Below are 22,323 nucleotides of genomic sequence, written 5' to 3'. Positions count from 1 at the left end.
CCTGCCTAGCTGGTCAGTAGGATGGAAGGCAAGTTTGAAGGTAGCCAGCCAGAATGCTGCAGCTGCAAAACCTGCCTCACTCTTCCAGGAAAACTTCAAAGGATTTTCATACTCTTCCCTGAGCTGTGAGACTGCTGGTGTTGCTGGAGTTAGCAGTGGTGGGGAAGTTGATACAAGTTCATCCCTGTGAACACAGGCATTGTGGGATGACTCTAAAATTACTTTCATCTCTATGTCCTTTGCAAAGGATACCTTGGAGGAAAGGGGCTATAAACACTGACCTCTCTTAAGAAGGTAAAATGTGCCTATTGCTGTTTCAGCATCTCTCTTCAGTCTCTGGCACCTTTCTGGAGGGGAGCTGATGTCCTGCCAATCCTTCTTTTTTCCCAAAGAGGAAAATGGATTAAGCCACTGTAAAGCCAATCTCTATTTCAGACAAAGTGGGGAAAATCCGAGGGCTTTTTCCTCTTAAAGGGTTTTAAGGGAGTTCAGACAGCTTCTTCAAAATAAGTATTTCTGGTTTTAAACTCCATTATTAAACTGTTTGAGTTTGCCACACTTTGAAAATTAAAACTACAACATTACTTGTACTGCTGTCCTATCAAGCCCTGCTGCAGCTGATTTCAGCAGGGCTGTTGGAATGACAGTAATCTGTCACGATCGAGTGAGACAAGATTCAGGGATTCCCACCATTAGCCCCACTTCTGCAGGGTGCATCTTTCCTACAAGGGTTCTGGTCCTTGGATAGCAAAGAGCCTGTGCAGTGGGAGGCTGAACCAGAAGTATCTCTAGCAGAGAAAATGCATGACAGATAAAAGTTCTCACCCACTTCTAACCTGCAACTTTGGAGCCAGTCAAATGTTATCAGCAATAAAATAAGGAGGATGGTTATTTAGCCTAAACTATTTGGCTGTTTGGGGATTGAGGGAAGTGATTGAGTACTGTTCATGTTCTACATAAATATTTGCACATCATAAGTCATAGTGCCTCTCAAATATCTTCACACCCTTGCAAGAAAGATTAGTGATGCCACACTGATGTTCTTATGATGTGCTGAATGATGGATCCCTATTTTGTTGGCCTGTGCTTTTCACTAGTTTTGCTAAGCCTCATTCACTGGAGGAAATTAAGTTGTACTTATGCTGTTATACTCTTGTTTTTCCTTTCAGCTGCAGGTGAATTCAGTATGGCATCAGAAAAGACCCCCAAAAAAGATCTGCTGGAGGCTGAGGAACAGCAGCAAGCGGTAGGTGATAACATGATAACATGCAACAGTTAAACTACCTTCTGACAGATACACTGGTAAACTAACTTCTGCCAGCACGTTAAAACCAGGCTGGGAGTTGCAGAAAGATTAACCATATGAAGCTGTGACTAAATCTAAATTTAGCATAGAAGCTAAACTTTTTGCTCAAGAGAACTTCAGGGCTGGTTGTAATACAAGTAATTCCAAAACATGAGCTGTTACAGGTCCTATTTCCACATCTGGGTTTGGTGCTGAAACCCAGTGTGACTCAGAATTCACGAGCCCAGAACTCGAACTTCTAATCCTGGTGTGTTGCTGACTTGCTAGCAGTCTTTGTGTGAGTCCCTTTGACTCTAAGAAGGATGATGGGATGGGCTGGATGTCCCCTTAGGACCTTTCTGGATAGACACGTGGCTTGTATCCACCCAACAGCTTGAGGTGGGTCTTGAATGTCACTTAGTTCTCTTGGATTTTAGAGTGCTGTCAATCGGGTGACCAGCTTGCCCTTGCTCAACTCTGCATTCAACCTGGTCTCATCTGCCTACAACTACACCAAGGAGACACATCCTTACCTCAGCGGCGTCTGCAATGTGGCTGAGACTGTGGCTGCTGTCGCAGTAGGTAGCGTGGTTGGGGGGGCACAGCCCATCCTGAACCAACTTGAGCCACAAAGTAAGTGGAGAGGCCGGAGTGACCCTTTCTACCCAGAGGAATAGGTGGGGAGGGGAGTTCCGTGTGCCTGTTGGGTGACATCCACATTCTTCTAGTTAACTGTAGCACTGAGTCTTCCACTCAGCAGCTCCCAGCTGCTCAGTGCAGCCGCTGAATTTCATGGATGTGAAACTGTTAATAGCAGAAACAGTTTTCTTGGCCTTTTGTCTGTGGTTTCATTAAGTCACTAAGCAAAACCTCCCTGCTTTTTCTCTATCACCCCAAGTTATGAGCCTCCCAACTGGTAGTAGCAGTGTCCATCTTGAATATAGCTCAGTTTGTCTCATCCTGACGCTTCTCAACCCTTTAAACCACTTGCCCTATCCACCAGGGGCAGGTATTGCATTCCAGTTGGAGCAATGTGCTGCCAAGAGCCAGAAAGCTGGGAAGGCAAAATGGAGACTACTTAAACCTGTCAAATCATGGAGTTTCTTCACTTTTTAACAAGACACCCCTATACATGCCCCCCAGCCCAGAACAGTTATTTTTTTTTCTGTCTTGCTTTCATGAGTGTATCCTGAATTGGCCATTGTAGGGTTAAACACCCCCTCAAACTGAACCTGTACCTGTTTTTTCTAGTTGCACTTGTAAATGAATATGCCTGTAAAGGACTAGATCAACTGGAGGAGAACTTGCCTTTTCTTCAACAGCCAGCAGATAAGGTAAAGTAAAAGCTTTTCTTAGGGAAGCCGTGATCGATCTCTTGCTTGATGGAACTTTTATGGGTACAGAAGAATATGGGCAAGGAAACATCAGCAGTGCCACTTTGTCAGGCCAGTCCCTGGTGTGGGCTAAAGGAGGCACTGCTGGCTGCTGAAAGCTGGAGAGGTGCCTTCAGCATGTGGAAGCGAACACGGCCATGTAAATATAGGTGTGCTGACTTCCCCAGCTCTCCCACAAGACCGCAAGCACAGTTTAGCTGCACAGAAAAGCCACTTCAGGGAGGGAAAACCTATTTCATAAAAAAATGTATCTTTCTCTGTCTCTCCCTGTTGTAGGTGATCTCAGACACCAAGCAGCTGGTTTCCACCAAAGTGACATCTGCTGTGGGTGCTGCCTGTGAGGCAAGAGAAGCAATGGCTGATAAAGTGACTGAAGCTGTGGACCTCACTAAAAATGTGGTTGGGGACAGTGTCAAGCTGACTAGGTCAATGGTCACCTCCACTGTTAACAGTGCTGTGGAGGCTGCCCAGGGTGCCAAGGACCTTGTGACAAACAAGGTGACTGAAGCTGTGGACCTCAGTAAACACATTGTGGAGGACAGCGTTGGCCTGACCAAGTCTACAGTTGCTTCTACTATTGTCAATGCTGTGGAGGCTGCCCAGGGTGCCAAGGACCTTGTGACAAACAAGGTGACTGAAGCCATGGACCTCAGCAAACATATTGTGGAGGACAGTGTTGGACTGACCAAGTCTACGGTTGCTTCTACTATTGTCAATGCTGTGGAGGCTGCCCAGGGTGCCAAGGACCTTGTGACAAACAAGGTGACAGCAGCAGTGGATCTCACTAAACACATTGTGGAGGACAGTGTTGGACTGACCAAGTCTGCAGTTGCTTCTACTATTACTGCTGCTGTGGAGGCTGCCCAGGGTGCCAAGGACCTTGTGACCAACACAGTGACTGAAGCTGTGGACCGAACCAAAGGGGCTGTCCAGGATGGTGTGGAGAAAACCAAATCGGTGGTCACTTCTACAGTCACTACAGCGCTGGATGCTGCGTATGGCACCATAACTAGCAAAATAAATACAGCCTTGGAGCAGAGCAGAGGGGCTATCCAGGAGGGTGTGGAGAAGACGAACTCAGTGGTGACCAACAGCATAAGCAAAGCCAAAGCAGTGAGCCAGGCGGTGGCGGGTGGTGTGGAATCTGTCCTGGGTCTATCAGAAGATCTGGTGGATCACTACCTCCCAATGACCGAGGAGGAACTAGGTGAGAAAATGCTTAGCTGGCGGTTGTAAATGCAATTCCTGTCCCACAAGGCTAGAGAGCACCTGACGCTGCAAGACTCATCTTCTGAAGTAGGCAGGTAGCTCTGAATTTGTCACCGAGCTGGCTGGCTGTCAACGCTGACTTGCCACGTGGTGTGGGACAGAGTTCAAACATTTGCTAGCTGGTCCTTGCCCATCAGCCTCAAAGCAAATAAACATGTGGGTCCATGCTTCAACCCATCTGTCGAGTCTGCTTATCTGAAGAGAATACATTGAGCAGGGACTAGCCTGCCTGTAATATCTGAGCAACTACAAACCTCTACTGCTTACACAGCAAGCTTCAGCCTTTGTGTTCTCCAGTGGGTGATCTTACCTCTTCTCCCCTGTACAGCTGGGTGAGTGGAGCACAGCTGCATCTCTGTTCTTGTTTCCTCCAGGTAAACTGGCCACCACTGTCGAGGGATTTGGTGTGGCTTCTGTGGAGGAGCAGAAACAGCAACAGAGGTACTTTGTGCGTCTGGGTTCCCTCTCTAACAAAGTCCGCCACCGAGCCTACCAGCACTCCCTGAACAAACTGCAGCGCATTAAGCAAAGCACCCAGGATACACTCTCACGGCTACAGCTGGCAATAAATCTGGTACAAACATGCTTTTCCCCTTTTCTTCCTGTCTGTTGTCTTCCTGCCCTACTACCCAGATGGAAGCTCTTCCTTCATCCTGTACCAGCTGCATGTCACCTTGGATCCCTCCCTGGGAGGGAAGAAGCACTTGTGCTTTTCTGACTGTGTGTGCTTGCAATACAGCTGTTCCTCTCATTTTTCCCCATCAGATTGAATCTGTGAAACAAGAGGTTGGCCAGAAGCTTCTAGATGGGCAGGAGAAGCTCCATCAGCTGTGGGTGGACTGGAGCCTGACCCAACCCAAAGGAAACCAAGTTAAAACTGCCTCCCAACCAGAGGTATCCCTAGAAAGGCGTATTTGATCAGGCCTCTTGTTGATGGTGTAGAGCTCGTCTGCTCCTGTAACTGAGCTATATCTCTTTCCCAGCAGGTAGAGTCACGGACTCTAGCTATGCTGCGTATCATCACCCAGCAGCTACAACCTGTTTATGAGAATCTGAAAGCCAGCATCCAAGGCCTTCCCAGCAACATCCAAGAAGCTGTGTATCAGGCCACTCGAAGTATCCACAAGCTCCATAGATCTTTTTCCAGTGCTGTGTCATTCCAGGACCTCTCTAGCACCACCCTGACCCAGAGCCAGGACCGTGTGGCAGAAGCCCGACGGTCCCTAGATGACTTGTTTGAGCATGTAACTCAGAACACCCCTCTAAACTGGCTTGTGGGTCCCTTCAGGGCGATAGCTAAAGTGTCACAGGATAGCAGAAAGCAGAAGAAAGATATGGTGACTGATATAAAATCACCTGTATTGGAAAAAGCTACATCATCAAAAGAGGTGGCTAAAACACCCGAAGAACCAAAGGGAGCAAACAGGATCGTGGGGGAAAGGTGTGAAGAGAAGCTGGAAGAGAAGGTGGAGAAAGACACGGAGGTGGCACTGGCTGCGAAGGAGATAAAAACAAATACACCAGAGGAAGATCTGTGAAAAATTCTAGCTCTTCTGGCCAAGGCTCTCTGGCTAGAACAGCACTTTATATTTTAATCATGTGTCCAACTGCCAGTTGTGCCACGAGTGCCTCTTGTGCTCTCCCTGGCCCAGGCTGAGTTTATAGTAAGAAGTAGTTTGCAAGGAGACTTGATAACTGAGGTGGGGTGATTCCATATTTTGATTTAGTATTTTTTAAAATCATGCTGCTGCACTAAAAGGGAAGATGGGAACCTGTACTTCAGCCTTTTAAGTCAGCCCAGCTGTATGTGTGAATGGCTAATTTTTGCTGAGACAAGTTGTGGGACACAAGTGGTCTCGAATTTATTTTTAATATTGGCTTTGTTTTTAACCCAAGCTGCAGAGATCTTGAGAGGATGACGTGCTTGACTTTTGATACTGTTTCCCTCCTACAAATTTAAAAAAATACATGTTGCAGACTTGACTTCCTTTCTCTTGCTCTGTTTCCGGGGGAGCTCAGCTCTATGGCAGATCAGGAACAGCAGGGGCAAGAGGCTGCTTCTCAAAAAGAAACTTCTCAGACACTTTATTTCCTAGAGGAACACTTAGCAAGGTGGGATTTTCTTTTAAGCATGCCAGTTTGCAGTGGGATTATCTTTCCTAGTCATATAAATGACTTCAGGGGTCTTCCATTTGTGTCTAAGTAACTCCATGCACAAAACCTTTCCCAGGCAGGAAGAAGCTGGCAAATGAGGCAGCTTTTGCCAGGAGTTACTCTGCCACGCTGATAGGATAATCTGGTATTAAAATAGGGGAGATATTTAGGTTGTTTTCCCAGCAAGCACTGCTTTGTAAGAATTTCTAATGTAATTTATTTTGGTTACTAATATCCTGTGCTAAGGCTGGAATAACGATAAGCAGACTTTGGAATAAAGTGTGACCTGCATTCAAAGAAATGTGGTTTTTGTGGATATTTAAGGCTGCAGCATGATGTTCTCCCCTTGTTAGTAAGAAGTTTACATTCAACAAATCACTTCTGGACAACCTGTATGTTCCCTGATATTGCTGGAGGGGGAAAAAGAGTGTTCGTAGCAGGTCCTGTGTTCTGCCTCGGTCTTAAGCAGAGCAGTTCCTTCACTCTTTTGTCCCGAAGATTGTGCTTGTCCTCCTGAGGTACCTCTGCTCTGCTTCCCCCTCCACCCCACACCTTGGCAGCCTCCCCCCTCGAGGGAAGCCGTTCCCCGGCCGAGCCTGCCCTCCCCAGCCCGGCTTTAACGCCTGCGGGGTCTGGCCCCAGGGCCGGGACTAGTGCACCGCTGGGCTGTGCCCCGCGGGGGGGCACCCGTTACACCGGGGGAGGGCGGCAGCTCCCGCCGCGGCCCCCCTCGCTCCGTCCTGCCCCGCCGGGGCCGCTCCGGGCCGCCCTCGCCCCGCTCCGCCCTGGCCGTGCCCCGCTCCGCCCCGCCGCTGCCGGGTCCCGCCGCTTCCTCGTGTAGCAGCAGGCTGCGGCGGGCCGGTCCCCGCTCCCGCCGGCCCCGGGAGGAGCGGGCCCCGCCGCACCGACCGCCGCCGCGGGGGGAGCCGCACCGGCCGGAGGTAGGCTGGGAGGGGGCGGGGGGGGAAGCGGCTCCCGGGGACACGGCGGAAGGGCTGCGGGACGCGGCGGCGCCCGGGGCGAGGAGCGGGCGGGGCGGTGAGTCAGCGGGCGGGGGGGCGGCAGGGACCGGCTGACCCCCCCGCCCTCCCCTCCCCTCCCCTCCGGCCGCCGTTTCACTGCATCAGAGGTTTTCATGGGAAGAGCCAGCAACTTCCTCAGGTTCGGTTTGAGCCCGTCCATTGGGCAATTAGAGGATTTTTTATGAAAGAGAAAAAAGCAGTTTGAAACTATAAACTTTCCCCAGTTGAGAACTGGTTTGGGGCATTCGCTGGTGCTCCCTTTAAATAGGGGAAGGCTTTTCCACCAGGCTCAGGCAGTGTCTTGTGCCTCCAGCTGCCTGCAGACCCTCTGGGCGCTGGCTCCTCCGCTCTGCTGTTCAGTCTAACCCCGCTCGGAGGCCTTTGGTGAGTGCAAGGGTGTAGCGGGGCTCGGGGTTAGATGTGGACAGATACAACGTTGGGCAGCCTGACGGAGGATGCACGTGGGTTATGAACCCTCCTGGCATGAGCAATTTGAGGGGGCTCCTCTAAACGCGCTTTATTCCTCAACTGCCCGTCACAAGGGGCCTGCGAGGCCCCTGGAACCAGCTGCTTGGAAGAAACAGACACTTGGACCTACCTAAATACGTTATTAGTTCAGCAATTATTTTAAACCAGCTGTAATTAATGCGAAATGAATGCAAAGAACTCGCTCTCTGCTTAATAACAGAGTTGGAATCACGTGGGGAACACTGGCAGACCTGCAACCACTGAAGAGGTGCAAAAATACTTGAACGCTGTGAGGGAGAGCCTGGGAGCTCTGCAAACCTTGCGAGGACCCCCCCCCCAGCTCCCCACATCGCTATTTCTGAATGTTGTCCTGCCTTCTTCTTGCAGGTTCATCCGCCTGGTTCCTCAGACAGAGATATCGTGGTTCTGAGATGAGCCCCTGAGCAGCAGAGACCTATCGCTTGTGCAGTCCCTGAAGCGTGACCGGGGCATCACAGGGCACGGCAGGGAAACCCACCTTAGCTCCGAGTGCCATAATATGCTTTTTCCATCCATGCTGCTTCATTTCCTTGTCTGGGCCACCAGCTGGTGAGATGGCACAGCGCAGCAAGCTCCAGCCAAGCTTTGAGGACGTTTTTAATATTCTATCCCAGCTCCCAAAAGATAGACTCCTTAGCCTCGAATATAACTTGAAGCACTTCATATTTAGGCCCGGCAGCAAATTACTGCAAGCCATGGTCCTGCTTACTCTGGGGAAAGAAGCGGATGCAAGAATTTGTTTGGATGCCTTGGGAGATAACCGGGCAGCCCAGTATGTCCATCAGACCAAACTGGGTGCTGCGGGAGTGCAGGAGGATGGGGAGGATTTGCAGCCTCCCCAGCTGGATGCAGGTGCCATGGTGCTTCTGGCACAGATCTACTCAGTGTTGGTGGAGGAAAAACTGTGCAGTCATGAAGCCATGGACAAAGCCTACCAGGCTGCCAGCAAAGCCTGCAACGCCAACAGGGAAACTCAGGGGGACACGCTCAATAGCATCCCACTTAAGGACGAGGAAAATGGCTCTGCTCTCAGCATGGGCCCAAATGACAAGTTTCAGACACTGAAATCTGATGTGGGTGTAGGATTTCTCCCTGTGGCCAGCCCAAACTACATGGTGAGAAGTCCTCCAGTGCGGATTGGAGGCAACTCAAACCTTTCAGGCCCACAGAGCCTGGATTCCTTGGGGAATTCCTCTTTCCCCAGTTGCTTTGAGATCAGTGCGTCGCCAACAGTTGGTTTTCGCAGCCAGCCTTCCTCCCACGAGCGTGTCCCCCAGCCCAGCCAGCTGTGCGAGGGGAGCACCAGGGGTGCTGGACAGCCTGACAGGGACGGACAGAGCCACCGCCCGCAGGAAACAAGCTGGGCCAGCAGACCCAACTCTCATCCCAGGCAGGACACGGGTGCCCAAGTGCCCCAACTGCAGAAGGTTCGGCAGGTCAGTTCGTGTCATCCAGCTCTTCCTGTTCCTGAAATGCAGCTGCCCAAAACTGCTCTGAACCAACCTCTCGAAAGCAGTGATGTTTCGAGCACAGTGGCAGCAGAACCCCATGTGCCAAAAGAAAACACAGGCAAAAAACAAGATGAAGAGCAATTATCTACAGGTCTTCCTGACTCAAGAGCTACAGGGGATACTGGTCCTGCCCGCATGTCCATGGAGGAGACCTATGTTCCAGCAGTCACTCCTTCTAACTCCACATCTGCTTCCATTTCAACCTGTTCCCTTCCTCCTCCTACCTACTCCATCTCGTCAACCCTTCCTCCTCCTACCTACTCCATCTCCTCAACCCTTCCTCCTCACCAGGCTCCTCCTTCCAGCTTATCACATCCCACTCACCTCCACTCATCCCCTTCTCCAGCCTGGCCTCCTCCTCTCCAGACTACAGAACCAGTGCCGCCATCAGAGCCAGACAGTGGAAAGTTCTTCACTTTTGTTGTCCTGCATGCTAGTGAAGATGAGATTGTTGCCCATCGGGTCAAGGACCTGCTGGAGAACATGGGAGTTCCCAACGGTGCCACACTCTGTGAGAACTTCTTCATTGCTGGCCGCAGCCATCTGACTTGCTTCCAGGATGCTATGGAAAACTCCGCTTTCATCATCCTCCTGCTGACCAAGAACTTCCCATGTGACCTGTGTATGTTCCAGACAAACACTGCTCTGATGGAGTCCATCCTGAAACCATCTAAGCGTGACTCAGTCATCCCTTTTGTACCCAAGGAGAACCCCCTGGAGCGGAGTCAGATTCCCAGCACGCTCGGTGGGCTGATGCCCTTGGATGAAAACTCTCCTGGGTTCTCCAAGACAGTGCAGAACACCTTTACCACCAGCAGGATCCATGAGAGGAAAGTCATGTGGGACCTGATGCAGAGAAAGAAACTACAGCTGGATCAGGAACGGTATCAAACACTGCACAGCTTGGCTGCTCTGAACCTTGGCTCCCTTCCCCAGGCACCTCCATCAGCAACACGGCTGCAGCTGCTGGAGCAATCACCCCAACAGTGGCGTCCCCCCGCTTCGACTGTCCCTCCCACCACATACCCACCTCCCCCAGCTGGGCTTGCTCAGATGGGTCCCCCATCTTTCCAACCACTTCATCTCCCATCAGGCCACTACAACACGATGCCAGGTCCAGGAGGCATCTCCCACCTCATCATTCAACACGCTCGAATGGTTCAGATTGGGGACCACAACATAATGCAGGTAGAAACTGCCCCACCACGTCCACAGGACAGTGAGGAAGAAACCAGGCAGAATGCTTGAGCAGAGACGCAGCAGGTCAGCCAAGGCCACAGACACTCACACCTAGTTTCACCCCCCTAGATTATAGTGATTCTGCTGGGACTGTTATTCTTATTTCACTGTGGGTAAAAGGTGCCACTTTCTTGGAGCACAGGAGAAAATTACCTTCTTTTTTGTTGGACAGAAGAGGCCACGATCTCCTGAGACTCTTTATCTTGTGCTTATTTTCAAGTAACTGAGAAAATGATTTTCCTGATTTTCTGAGGGTACTGGAAAGTTTTATAAATAAATTTATAAATTTATAAATAAATTAATTAAAATTAATTAATTTGTGTTTCTCTGGTTCTTTCTCTAGAATTAGCAAAGGGGCGGTCAGAGATATCTGGAAAACTGTTCTGCATGTCTGTACGTCTGGGGCAGAGGGGGCTGGGAGAGGGCACACCTGGGGTTCTGGTTCATAATCTGCGGCTGACCAAATCATTTGAGGGAAAATCATCAGGGGATGCTCTGGGGACCCCCTGTCAAGGCGCTAAGCACCCCAAGGTGCCACTGTTTTCTTCCAGCAGTCCTCTTGCCTTGGGGTTGCAGCATATCCCCTCAGCCCCTCACCCTGATGAATACTTCGTGTGCGTGTTGCACTCCCCTTGCCGCAGTGCACCAGCTGCACCATTTCCCCCAGCCTCTTGCATCAGACCCAGGAAGGTTCAGGAAACAGCCTCACAGACTTCTGAGAGGCTGCAGGCCTTGGGGCTGAGGCATCAAGAGACCACTTTTCCCAGTTCCCCTCTGAAACTACAGAGAGAGAAGTTTTTCTGTTCGTGAAAGACAAAATTCCCATGTGCCCCTGGAGGCATGGCTTGAAGTATTTTTGTGTTTAAAAAAACACTCTTTTAAAGAAATGAGATTACACACCAGATACAAGGCTAAGCAAGAACCTTTACAGTAGAGCTGTACTTGGGGGAAGAAAAATTATTTGATGAAGGTGGAATGAGAGGAGGGAAATGTGGAGAAAGCCCGAGGAGGAAGAAGCTGAGTGTTTACTCCTCCATTCTTACCTGCTTGTAAAAGGTCAGAGGTGGGACCTGGGCCATGTCACACAGAGTAATGTTCCCTTCTGGGATTACTCCACCTATTAATGTTACTGCCTTTGAGGAAAAAGTCTGACAGAAAAACAAAAGCACTGAGCAGAGGACTGCAGGAAGGGTGGAGAAAGGCAGGAATGGAGGAAGCATTCTGCAGGGCCTGGGCGAGGGACACACCAGGCAGGTACCTACTGAGCTTTCAACACAAGGAGGGCATCGGAAGCGAAGCCCCAGACCTCAGGCTCTTCTCCGACAGCTTCTGCGGTGGCCGTTTGCGGGCTCTGTCAGCAGAGGTCAGCCCAAAGCCACCAGACCAGGAACGGGCCTGCTCCCTCTGCCAGCAGAGCCCGGCCAACAGCAGAGCTCTAGAGTCAGCTGGCCCTGAGCCCAGCAGACCTGGCAGGCCAGTGGGATTGATACGGGGGGGGTGGGGGGGTGGGGGGGTGGGGGGGTGGGGGTGTGGCAGGGGTGACCCCGTTTCAGATATTTCTGTAGCTGTGTGTGCGCGCTCATCTCCCTCTGAATAGCTGTCCCAGTAGGTTTCAAATTGAGAGAAGCCAGCAGAGTCTGGCAGCCAAAGCGCAGGACTCCTGTAGGCCATCCTGGACCTGGGACTACCCAAGCTGGGCACAAACAGGGCCTAGTTCTGGATTACAGTTTGTCCAAGAACCATCCAAGCCTTACAACCAACAACTGCATGAGAGAGATGTTCATAAATCCTTGGAGAAAAGATTATTCAGCTGACATTAACCCCCTCTCAGGGAACACTCTGGTCAGTGGGCTGAAGACTGCCCAATTCTCACTCTTCCTCTCTGGCTCGGACTACCTCAAGCTTGTTCTGCACAAAGCACGCCCTCCAAACAAGTACCAGCCAACTAAACAAAGCTCACTGCCAAGGTATGAATCCCCAGCAAGGAGAACAGGATGGGAGCCTCTCCTTAGTCCTGGCTCCTCAGAGGATAGCAGGTAATAGTATAAAAGACAGCCCCCACCACCTGCCCTGTTGTCGAAAGCTGCAACAGCTGCCTTTTTACTTTCAAGCAGCTTGTGCCCCTCAGGAGGGGCTGAGGGTGTCTGTGGGACAGTGCTGGCAAGCCCGGGCACTGACCAAACTTCAGGACAAGCTCTGGACCTCCTGGGCACCACCAGATGTAGGAGCTGAAAGCTGATGTGTCCCTACTCTTAACTGCTGAGCGGCGGCTGTCACAGTTTTGGTTTTAAATTCCACAGAATTTCCTCTTCAGAGGCCACAGGTCCTTTCTCACAGATCTGTCCTGTCTCTGCCTCCCTCCCCCCAACATCACAGATGCTTAGCTCCTCCTGGAGCTCCCTGGCTGAGAACTAGCACAAGACACGAGGCTCAGACAAATCAAAGCTCTCTCTGTCCTGAGCAGAACAAGAACCACACAGAAGCATTGCTATTTAAAAGCTGCCATCAGTTGTTGGCTTCCAGCTTCGTAACAGTTTGGCTTTTAACTTCGAAGGACACACCAACAATGGATTAACTCATTTACTCTTTATAGAGTCTGCTGGAATCCTCCAAGTGCTTGGATTCCTTCTATCTCCCTATTTTCTCCCCGTGTACGTCACCTTTGTTCGAATAGGTGTTGTGTTACTGCAATTCCTGTCACACTGCAGTTGTTCCCGTGCAGCCACCAGGACAGCCCCTCCCCTTGGGAGAAAACATATACATCACTCCTTCCCCAGCCCTTCTGCTTTCTATAAATAAACATGAAAAACTAGTCAACTGGAAGCTGCTCTAGCTTGTCAACAACACAGTCACATCATGTTTACTTGGACCAGAGAAAGGGAGAGGGAAAGACGTGGCAGCAGACTGTAAAACATTGCAGGGTTGGGTTTTTTTAAGCTTACTGTGCATGGAGGGCCGAGAAGCTCAAAGGTTACTGGGAGCAACTTCCACTTAAGAGCCACAGCCCCGTTTTAACTGCAGCAGCAGGTTCACTCTTACCACATTTTCAGGGCCCTTTGCCGTTGCTCGCACTGGAAAGGGAGTTTTGCCACCAGGAGAATGCACATGTGCCCATGACTGCCTCATTCTTCCCATTTCTCTGGGAAGCTGGGACATGCTGACATGGTATCCCTAGCTTCATGCTCTGGGCCACCTTCTTTATGGCCTAGAGCACCTGATCTTACAGCATTAGGAGGCTCCAAAGCCATCCAAAAGGGCACCAGCAACCAGGTCCAGGAAAATCCCAGTGAATTTCTCACCACTTTTTCACTTCTAAAGAAACCTGTATGGAGGCTTTATTGTCAAGAGGGTCAATGAGAAGTATTAGGGAGAGAAAAGCACATTTTAGGGTTTAAGAAAGGAATAAAAAGCAGACATTTTGTTCACAGCAGTGTACAGAAGGGGTCCTGTGGAACAGTTGCTCTACAGGAGGGTCTGTAGCCACTCCAGTAAAAAAAACCCCCTCCACTCTCTAAGATAATTACTCAGATAACATCATCACTGAAACGTTTCACTGCTCCCCACAACTCCTTGTTCTGCCCCACATCCTGCAGCTGGCCTGGACCACACCTACAATAAATAAGGAGTGTTCATTGTAATTACCCCTAAATTCACGCAGTGATTTCTCCCAACCAGCAATTACGACCAACATTTAATTGCTGTGTCCTTACTACATAATTACAGATTACTTATGTGTTAAAAAAAAAAAAAAAGTAAAGCCCTTTCCTATCACACAAAGTATTCTCCTCCTCAGGGGTTTGTACATGACTGGATCTCCCAGCTATCTGATCTGTCCCACAGAACTGCAGACACTGCCTAAATGTCCCATCTAGCATGAAGGCAACATTGCTCAATCCATCAAGAAATATTGTGAGGATGGAGCAATCAAATATTTTATCCATCTGCTCCCATCCTCCCTGGGGAAGGCCGAGCATTTCTGGAAATCCAAATTCTTGTGTGGAGGCCAACTCCAGTACCTTTAATTCCTCCGTCTGCTTTTGACCTCCCAAAGATCTGGGGTTGAAAAACATAAATTGATGATAGCCACACTGTGTCCCCTTTCTGCTTGCTCCCCACAGTCCCGGCTGTACCTAAGGCAGGTAATATCCGAGTCAACAGAGTAGCACCTTTCACACTGTTTCATTTACATCAAAAGATAAGGCAACATATATAGAGGTGTCGCTTCAGTGTCCATGTTACCCTTTTTCAGGGGAAATTGTTTGCAATCACAGTACAGATTAGTTTTTCCCAGGAGTAAATTCAGATGAAATGCCACATCTGTTGATTGCAAACGCCCAGTATTTCCGTACCCACAAGTGTACCATCCCTAGGGAACAAGCTGAAAATAGAGGCTTACCAGCAAGAAGTCCAAGGCACTTGCATTCTAGCAGCCATTTTTTGTTTTATTATTTAAAGTTAAGAGCGCTCATCAGCTCACAAATTAACAAATTCCATTCCTGCAGTTTAGTTCAGGTTTCAGCCAAAAGGAAAAAAAAAAAAAAAAAATAGAATGTAGCTAAACTAACTCTGCACTTTACATCTCAATAAAAGTTAAACCTTCTTGCTTTATAAATAAATGTTATAGTTAACACTGCAAAAATGTAATGGCAGATCTACGATATCTTTAAAGGGCAGAGAGCATAAGATTATTGAGGCATATGGATATGCTGGCTTATAAATACAAGTAGAGAAGCTTCAGTAGCATATAGTGCATGGCTGTTTGTCAGGGTTCTGCTCTCCCAGTCTTGACCTTTCCCAAAGCTCAGAGGCAGCTGCTTCACCCCAACTGTGCTTTCCACTCTGCCCAAGGCCAAGAAATGAGCCACATGCTGCCAAAGCCCAGTCACTCCCCCTGCAAGAAGATAAAACTGCTGGAACAGCATCATGTTTACCAACACTGACTGTTTACCACCAAGGAGGGTTCTGCTAATGGAGGCAAATACCTACCCTGAGACTACAGATTTAAAAACCAGTTGTGTGCAGATCCTAATTAAAGAAAGGAGCTTGCCCAAATAGTAGCCAAATGAGATTTCAAATTCAATCTCTGAAGTAGCACCATCCTCAGTAAAGCTGCAAAAAGAATCAAAAGCCAAAACCAGATGCTAACAACCCACTCCGTGTAGGTTTTCAGAATGGGATTGTTACAGAGCCCAATTGGTTGATACTAATAAACCTTAGAAGGCGGCACCTTTAACTTGCTTTTTTTTTTCTTGCTTCTTCCTTCAGACCACCCTCATGCAAACATGCCACCAACACTCACTTGCTTTAATAACCCCCCAAGCACCACCCACGCTACAAGTACCTCCCATCCTAGAGGGCTGATGGGCAAAGAGCACATCCTCAAAGATGGTTCGAAGTGCACTGGTCTGGCTCTGAAACCTGGCCATATCCACCCTGTACAGCTCAATCCCTGCTGACCTCAGGGGCTCAAGGACCTCCACGCAGGGAAGGGAGTGAACCTGTGCAGAATGGGCAAGCTAAGGGCCGGAATGCCACATTAATATTTTGTATATAAGGTAGCAGGTTTTCCTCCCCATCCATAAAAACCAACATCTATTGATGAAACTATATAACCAGAACTGACCTTACTATATCTTACAGGATTGAAGAAGTCTTGCAGCATAGATAGGGCCTGGCTCTAAAAGAGAAAAAATAACCCAGCTTTATGCACAATCATTGAAATCTCAGGCCTTTAACACCATTTGCTACTTGGCCAACCAAAGGAGAAAAAAACCCATCCTCAGCATACCCAGCCCTACTGCCATGCAAGGCAACTACCTCAGCAGAGCACAAGACGCTCGGCTGTTAGACTCATACTGTACCAAATCTGAGAAGGGGGTGGGGAAAGAATTAGTTGGAAGATATTTTATTCCTCACTTGCATTCCTATCTGTTCAGTATTTGGGATGGGAAGGACTAGAGCACATGTGTGATGTGTAGCTGCTCCAAAGCTTCACGCTGAGTTAATCCAGCACTAATGGGAGAAGCAGCAGGTCCCAGGGAATCTCCATTTTCCTTCCTTCTCAGGACAAGCCGGTTGGCATAGGAAAGGGCAGGGGCTGCGGCCATCTCTGGATACAGTGCACTGGAGATATCTGGTACCTGAAGACGACAACAATGAGGGACAGCCATGAGCTCTTGAGCCTCCTCCTCCCCTACCCCGGCACATGCCAGCTGGATGGTGACAGATGAGAATAAAGCTCGCAGCCCGTCTCAGCACAGCGACGGCCGTCGGCACCTACGCAAGGATGGCCTGAGATCTCAGGCTGCACTACCTCTGTGGGGTGAAACAGGTGACGGGAAAGGCTGGGGACTTAAGCTCTCCCACCCTAGTGCAGTTCAATGAAGGCTTCCAGCTCCTCGGGGATGAAACCCTTGTAGGGAATCTTGTGCTTGTCCAGGGCGCGAGCAGCAAGGCACTGGAGGGTGATGTAGTTGAAGGGCTGCATCATGCTCTTGGTGAGCAGCTTCTCATCCAGCAGCTCATAAGCAGTCTGCTTGAAGGCATTGGTGGCGTCCATATGGGCTCCAGCCTCCATCAGGGCACTCATGATCAGCGGGCAGTTGTTGCGGGCAGCAACATGCAGCGGGGTGTTGTTGTCATAGTCACGGCTATCTGGGTCAGCCCCGCACTCCAGAAGCAAGTTCACAACGTGGAGCGACGGGAACTTGCCCACGGGATAACGTCCCACTGTTGTGGTATCTTTGTCCACGGCCATATGCAAAGGAGTGAAGCCATTCTTGGCGCGGGGGCTGCACTTCAGCAGGCGGTAGATAGTCTGGCGCTTCTGGTGTTCCTGCTCTGGGGTGCACTCCACCTTCTCCAGCAAGAAGACCAGGTGGAGGATAATGGCCAGCGTCTTGGTGAACTGCGCCGAGTCAACTACAGGGTCCTTGCCATGCACAAGAGCTCTCTCCACCTCCCGGACCCCTTTGCTCAGTACTCCCATGAGGTCAGAGAAGCCCAAGTGAGTAGCTAAAGTGCCTTTGGAGCGGTCCTGAAGCACGTAAGAGAAAAGCTCAGCAAAGGAAAGGAAACTGCTGGCAGTCATCGGGCTGAGAGGCTCCAGGTTGCCTTGCTGCATGTCCAGAGCATACTTCCACAGGTTAATGCAGCGCTCGAAGTTGCCGGAGTCAGCATAGACCGCTCCTCGGTAACGGATGTAATAGGACGTGTCTGGGTGGGAAGGACCTAAGATGCGCTCTCTAATCAGCAGCGCCTGCATGCGCATCTCGTCCGGATCAGTAATCAAGGCTTCCAGTTCCTCCAGAGAACTCACTTCCCGGGAATAGTCGTAGGCCAACACCAGCTGCCGGGGCTCAGGTTTAGGCAGGTATTGACCACCCTCACAGCGAAGCTCCATCGCCCTTCGCCAGTACTTGTGGGCTCCCAAAAGGTCACGTTTCTTATCCACAAACGTAGCACCGAGCAATTCCAGCGCTTCCACGGCAGCCTCTCGAGTGCAGAACACGTTAGGGGCCTGCTGCTCATCCTGACTGGAAGCTGAGGCGCAGCATCTCCCACACCCCTCTTCATCGCAGCCTCGAGGAGCTTCCTTGCCAGCGCTGCAGCCCCTCTGATGGCTCCCACCTGAGGCACAGGTCCCATTCTGGTTCCCTGCAACCTCCTCCTCCTCCTGCTGCAGCCCTCCTTGGATGAGGTACTCCACAATGTTGGTGTGCCCGGTGACACTGGCAGCTAGCAGAGGAGTCATGCCATAGCCGTCTTTCTCCATGCGGGCTTTGGAGCGGAGCAGTAGCTGCAGGATCTCCAGGCTGCCGGACTCGGCGCAGTCATGCAGGGCCGTATTCCCCTTGACGCTCCGACGGTTGACATCGGCCCCTTTCTCTAGCAAGTAACGTGCAATTTCCCGGTGCCCTTTGTAACAAGATATCATCAAACAAGTGTGTCCGTGCCGGTTGGCTACTTCCAGGTCAGCCCCACGCTCCCCGACTAAGTAGCGCACGATCTCCAGGTGCCCATCGAAGCAAGCAGCCCGCAGCGGCGTGGAGTTGGTCAGCGTGGTCTGGTTCACCGAGGCGCCGTGATCCAGGAGGCTCCTCACCACCCCCAGGTGCCCGGCCGCAGATGCTGCCCACAGCGGCGGGGCCCCCTCGATGGTTTCCCCATCGAAGTTGACCGAGCCCCCCTCCTCCACGCGGGCGCCGCAGTGATCCAGCAGATACTCCACCACCTCCAGGTGCCCGTGCCGAGCGGCGATCAGCAGCGGGGTGCTCCCTCCCCCGGGGCCGTCACCCCCGCCGGGCCCTGCCGTCAGCGCCTCCAGCTCCTCCCGGCTCCGGCTGCCCAGCAGCTTCTGCAGCAGCTTCAGCTTCCCATCGCGGGCTGCGTTGTACACAGCCGTGCGCAGGTCCATGGCGACGGGGGCCGCGGCGACCGCACCGGCCACCTCCTGGCCATGGACCGGCTGCTCCTCCACGCCCCCAGCTCGGCCCGGGGCAGGGGATGGGCGAGGGCGGCCCCCCCGGGGCGGGGAGGAGCCCTGCGGGGCCGGCGGCGCCCGGCGAGACACCCCTCACCTCAGCACGGCAACCTTCAGGCTCTCCGCCCGGCCGCCATCTTAGGTTGTGAGGCGAAACAAAATGGCGCCCGCCCGGGGCCCAGGGGCGGGGCGGGAGGGGGGCGATGGGAGATGTAGTCTGGGGCCCGCCCCGGCCCGGCCAACGCCGCGGGACCGGCGGCCCGGCGGCTCCGTGTCCCGGCAGGCACTGGGAGGGGGGCGGCGGCCGGAGCCCGCGGGCCGAGCCGCCGTCCCTCACGGGGCAGGCCGGGACGTGGAGTCCCGCTGCCCGCGGCGGGCAGCCGCTCCCCGGGGATCCCGGCGGCGCCGGGCCTGCCGTTCCCAGCGCGCCCCGCGCCGGGTCACCGCAAGGGCCGCCGGGGCAGGGAGCGGGGTGGCGCCGGGCGGCGGCGCTGAGGGGGCCACGGGGCTCGGCGCGTCTCCCGCCCCGCTCGTACCCGGAGCGGGGGAACAGCAACGGGCCGGGCCCGGCGCCTGGCAGCCCCCGGGCCGGCGCTGCGGGCCCTGAGGGACCGGGGCCGGGCGGGAGGGAGCGGGGCCGGGCGGGAGATGGGGCTCAGGGGCGGGAAGGAGCCGCTGGTCCCTGTGCCAGGGCGGCCGGGAACCCGGGGTCGGTGACCCGGGGTCTCCCTTTCTGCGCAAACCCGACGCGACTTGGCCCGTAGAAGTTTTCCTGTAACTTCACAGCGCGCGGGCGCGTTCCATGGGAGGTTTTATTTCTGTTCAATTCCTTGAAGAGATTGAACTTCAAAATACAATAGCTACGCAGCATTGATCTGATGTGTGTTTAATTGTAGCGAATCGTTTGGGTTTGGGAGAGCGTTTTAAAGTACAGCTTTTCTGCCTTGGGCAAGGAGGTAGCAACGGCTCATCCGTAACAGCAAACACAGATTCGTTCCCTTTGATCCCTGCCGTAGAACAATATGTACGGCTTTCTCCATTCCTGAATGATCATACATGACTGGAGTGAGGGGAAGATATTCAAGGCAATAAATAGCCTAGCTTAGATGAGAAAAGCTTTAGTTACCAGAACCTATTTTTAGGGCATAAGTTGCATTTAAGTGGCTCTAGGCTTTATATGGGGAATTGGCACAGAGTTTCTCCTGTTGTAGTTTATTTATAGCTGTTTCTTCTCCTTTCCAGGGAAATTAGATTAGCTACATTAGTTCCATTATTATTACTCTGTCTGTCATTATTATTACTCAGTCTGTCCATCCATCCACCCATTTAGGTCTTGTCTGGAATTACCTAGGATTATCCTGCTAATGCATGTTGCCTTCACACAGAATATCACTTTTGTTGCTAAGAAACTGCTTTTGCATAACAGACAGCGTGGGCCTAATTTTCACTTCAGCAGCTGTTAAAGTCAACGGGAGCAGCAGGTGCTCAGCGCTCCTGCGAGCCGGAGCCAAAGTGTCCGTGGCAGAATTCCCACACAAGGTCTGACGCTGCATGCGAGTGTGTCATCTACATGTGCTGTGTGCTTGGGGACGCTGCAGCTTCGCGCTTGGAAAAGAAAAGGAGCAAAGGTATCGAGTGTCTGCAGCGTGTCTGGGCTGTGCCAGTGCAGTTTCCTGCACGCCGGGACAGGAGGAGCGGCTGCGTGCGCTGGAATATTTGCTAGGTGGGAGTATTCCCCCGTCCCCTCTGCACACAGATGTGTGAATACGCATCTGTGGCTACGAGCTAAAAACTGTGTTCTCGCAAGCTGTCAGCGATGAGTTTGGCCCATTTTAATATTAACATGTGAGCTTTCTTGTGCGTGTCTGCGCACGCCAGCTCGCTGCGTGCAGATATCTGACAGCTGAAGGCGTGAGCGGGCTGTCTGCATGCGGGGCTCTGTACCTGGGCACGTCTCTGTCCCCTCTTGCCAACATCCATGTGTGAAATCCGCAGCACTTAGGCTGTTTATGCTGCAGGTCAAGGCACAAACACGGTGACATTTCCTCTCCCCGCTGGCTCTTTCATGTTGCTATGGTGATCAGATGCACTCGCACTTTTATCTGAAGTATCTATTAACTAAAGCTTCCTATTAATTTCCCCTCCATAGAATGCATATGGATTTCACCGGAACACCAGGTAGGCTTTTGAGGTCCCAAATTTACATCAGAGCCTGCCCCCAGTTCTTGGGTGGGCTGCCACAAACATCACAGGGCAGAACAGCAGCTCATGAAAATGTTTTTTTCCGTGAATAAAGAAATTGCTTAGTAATGAGAGAATAAAGAGCACAAGGAGTAGTGTCACAACAGCCTCTCCCTGTAGATGTGTGAATATAAAACATACTCGAGCCTCGATACCTCGCCCCAACCCAGCTGTAAATGGATTATTTGGTCTGGGAAGTCCATGACAGCCGAAGGTGGGGGTGGCCTGAAAGGTCTGGGGCAGGATTTTGACCGTGCTGGGGGCAGAAACCAGAGGCACTCCGGTTCGTCCTGGTCAAATTCTTTTGTCCCATTGGTTCTCCTGCATCCTTTGACTTCTCTTACTGAGGTCACCACCACAAGAATTAGTGTCCCAAACCAGGGCACCAGGGTGCTGGAGACATCACCCAACGGTGGAGACTGTCTCCTGCACCAGATTGGCGTCAGAGGTGCAGCTCCTACTTCCACTGACACAACGATCAGGAATAAAAGATCTGCCAGTGTGTAACACCCCATCTAAAAGCACAGCTGAGTGATGCATCGCTGCGAGGGGTGAGCGTACACAGGGGTGCTTCCCATGTCCTCCTGCAGACTTCGAGCTACTGCTGCTTGTCAGAGAAGCTGCCAGGAAACCTTCCTATACAAGTGACAGTGATGAGTAACGCGGGGTGGATCTGAACACCTGGGGTAGAGATGAAGGGCTCAAAACTATCACGTCCCTCATCTACAGAATACATCCTCCACAAGGCCCCGGAGATTCCTATGAAGGTTTTGTAGGGTAGTGCGGATAAAGCCCCAGCCAGTAGTCTGAGAATATAGAGGGAAATTAAATACCCACCCGAGGAAGAGAAGATAAAAAATGAGACGTTTTGACAGGGCTGCCAGATTGTGTGGCAGGAGGGTTAATTTTTTTCAAAACTGCCATTTCATATTCCCTTTCAGACAAGCTGAATTACACAGTACTGGCTGCTGGAGGAGTTGCATAATTTTCTTCATAGAAATAATGACAGGGTACTTAAGAAGCAAGTGAATGGATGGCTAAAGTATTGGGCAGGGACTTAAGAAATCTAGGCTGAGACCCCACCTTTGCTAGAGAGTCCTTTTGTGACCTTGGGCTGGTCATTTAAGCTTCCTATGTCTTATTTCCCTGCCAATAATGTGGAAATAATAACTGTTCTTCAACTGTCTTGCTTATTTAGACTGCAAACTCAGAATTTACA

At 51.4% G+C, this 22,323-nt stretch overlaps 3 protein-coding genes across 4 annotated transcripts; 2 read left to right on the top strand and 1 right to left on the bottom strand.

Moving 5' to 3' along the window:
• Positions 1–1,172: 1,172 nt before the first annotated feature.
• LOC141970931 (perilipin-3-like) lies at positions 1,173–6,304 on the top strand. The gene is made up of 9 exons (XM_074927907.1): positions 1,173–1,246; positions 1,723–1,918; positions 2,537–2,619; positions 2,956–2,996; positions 3,525–3,662; positions 3,780–3,886; positions 4,323–4,522; positions 4,714–4,842; positions 4,935–6,304. The coding sequence occupies exons 1-9, from the start codon at positions 1,187–1,189 to the stop codon at positions 5,484–5,486; spliced, it is 1,506 nt and encodes a 501-aa protein (XP_074784008.1). The 5' UTR covers positions 1,173–1,186; the 3' UTR covers positions 5,487–6,304.
• A 621-nt stretch (positions 6,305–6,925) lies between these two features.
• On the top strand, positions 6,926–10,687 carry TICAM1 (TIR domain containing adaptor molecule 1). Its single transcript, XM_074927904.1, has 2 exons — positions 6,926–7,043; positions 7,980–10,687. The coding sequence occupies exon 2, from the start codon at positions 8,186–8,188 to the stop codon at positions 10,388–10,390; it is 2,205 nt and encodes a 734-aa protein (XP_074784005.1). The 5' UTR covers positions 6,926–7,043; positions 7,980–8,185; the 3' UTR covers positions 10,391–10,687.
• Positions 10,688–14,802: 4,115 nt separating this feature from the next.
• Positions 14,803–19,035, bottom strand: FEM1A (fem-1 homolog A). Of its 2 annotated transcripts, none has more exons than XM_074927905.1 (2): positions 16,695–19,035; positions 14,803–16,521 (listed from the first exon to the last, which is right to left on the bottom strand). In XM_074927905.1, exon 1 carries the CDS (start codon positions 18,795–18,797, stop codon positions 16,749–16,751), a length of 2,049 nt encoding a protein of 682 aa, XP_074784006.1. In that variant the 5' UTR covers positions 18,798–19,035; the 3' UTR covers positions 14,803–16,521; positions 16,695–16,748. The 2 variants fall into 2 exon arrangements, with proteins under 2 accessions (XP_074784006.1, XP_074784007.1); XM_074927906.1 differs by having other exon boundaries at positions 14,803–17,873; positions 18,045–19,035.
• Positions 19,036–22,323: the final 3,288 nt, after the last annotated feature.

This window comes from Athene noctua, chromosome 27, assembly GCF_965140245.1.
Source record: "Athene noctua chromosome 27, bAthNoc1.hap1.1, whole genome shotgun sequence".
In the NCBI taxonomy this organism is placed as follows: Eukaryota; Metazoa; Chordata; class Aves; order Strigiformes; family Strigidae; genus Athene; species Athene noctua.
This window is presented reverse-complemented; position numbering and strand designations above follow the sequence as displayed.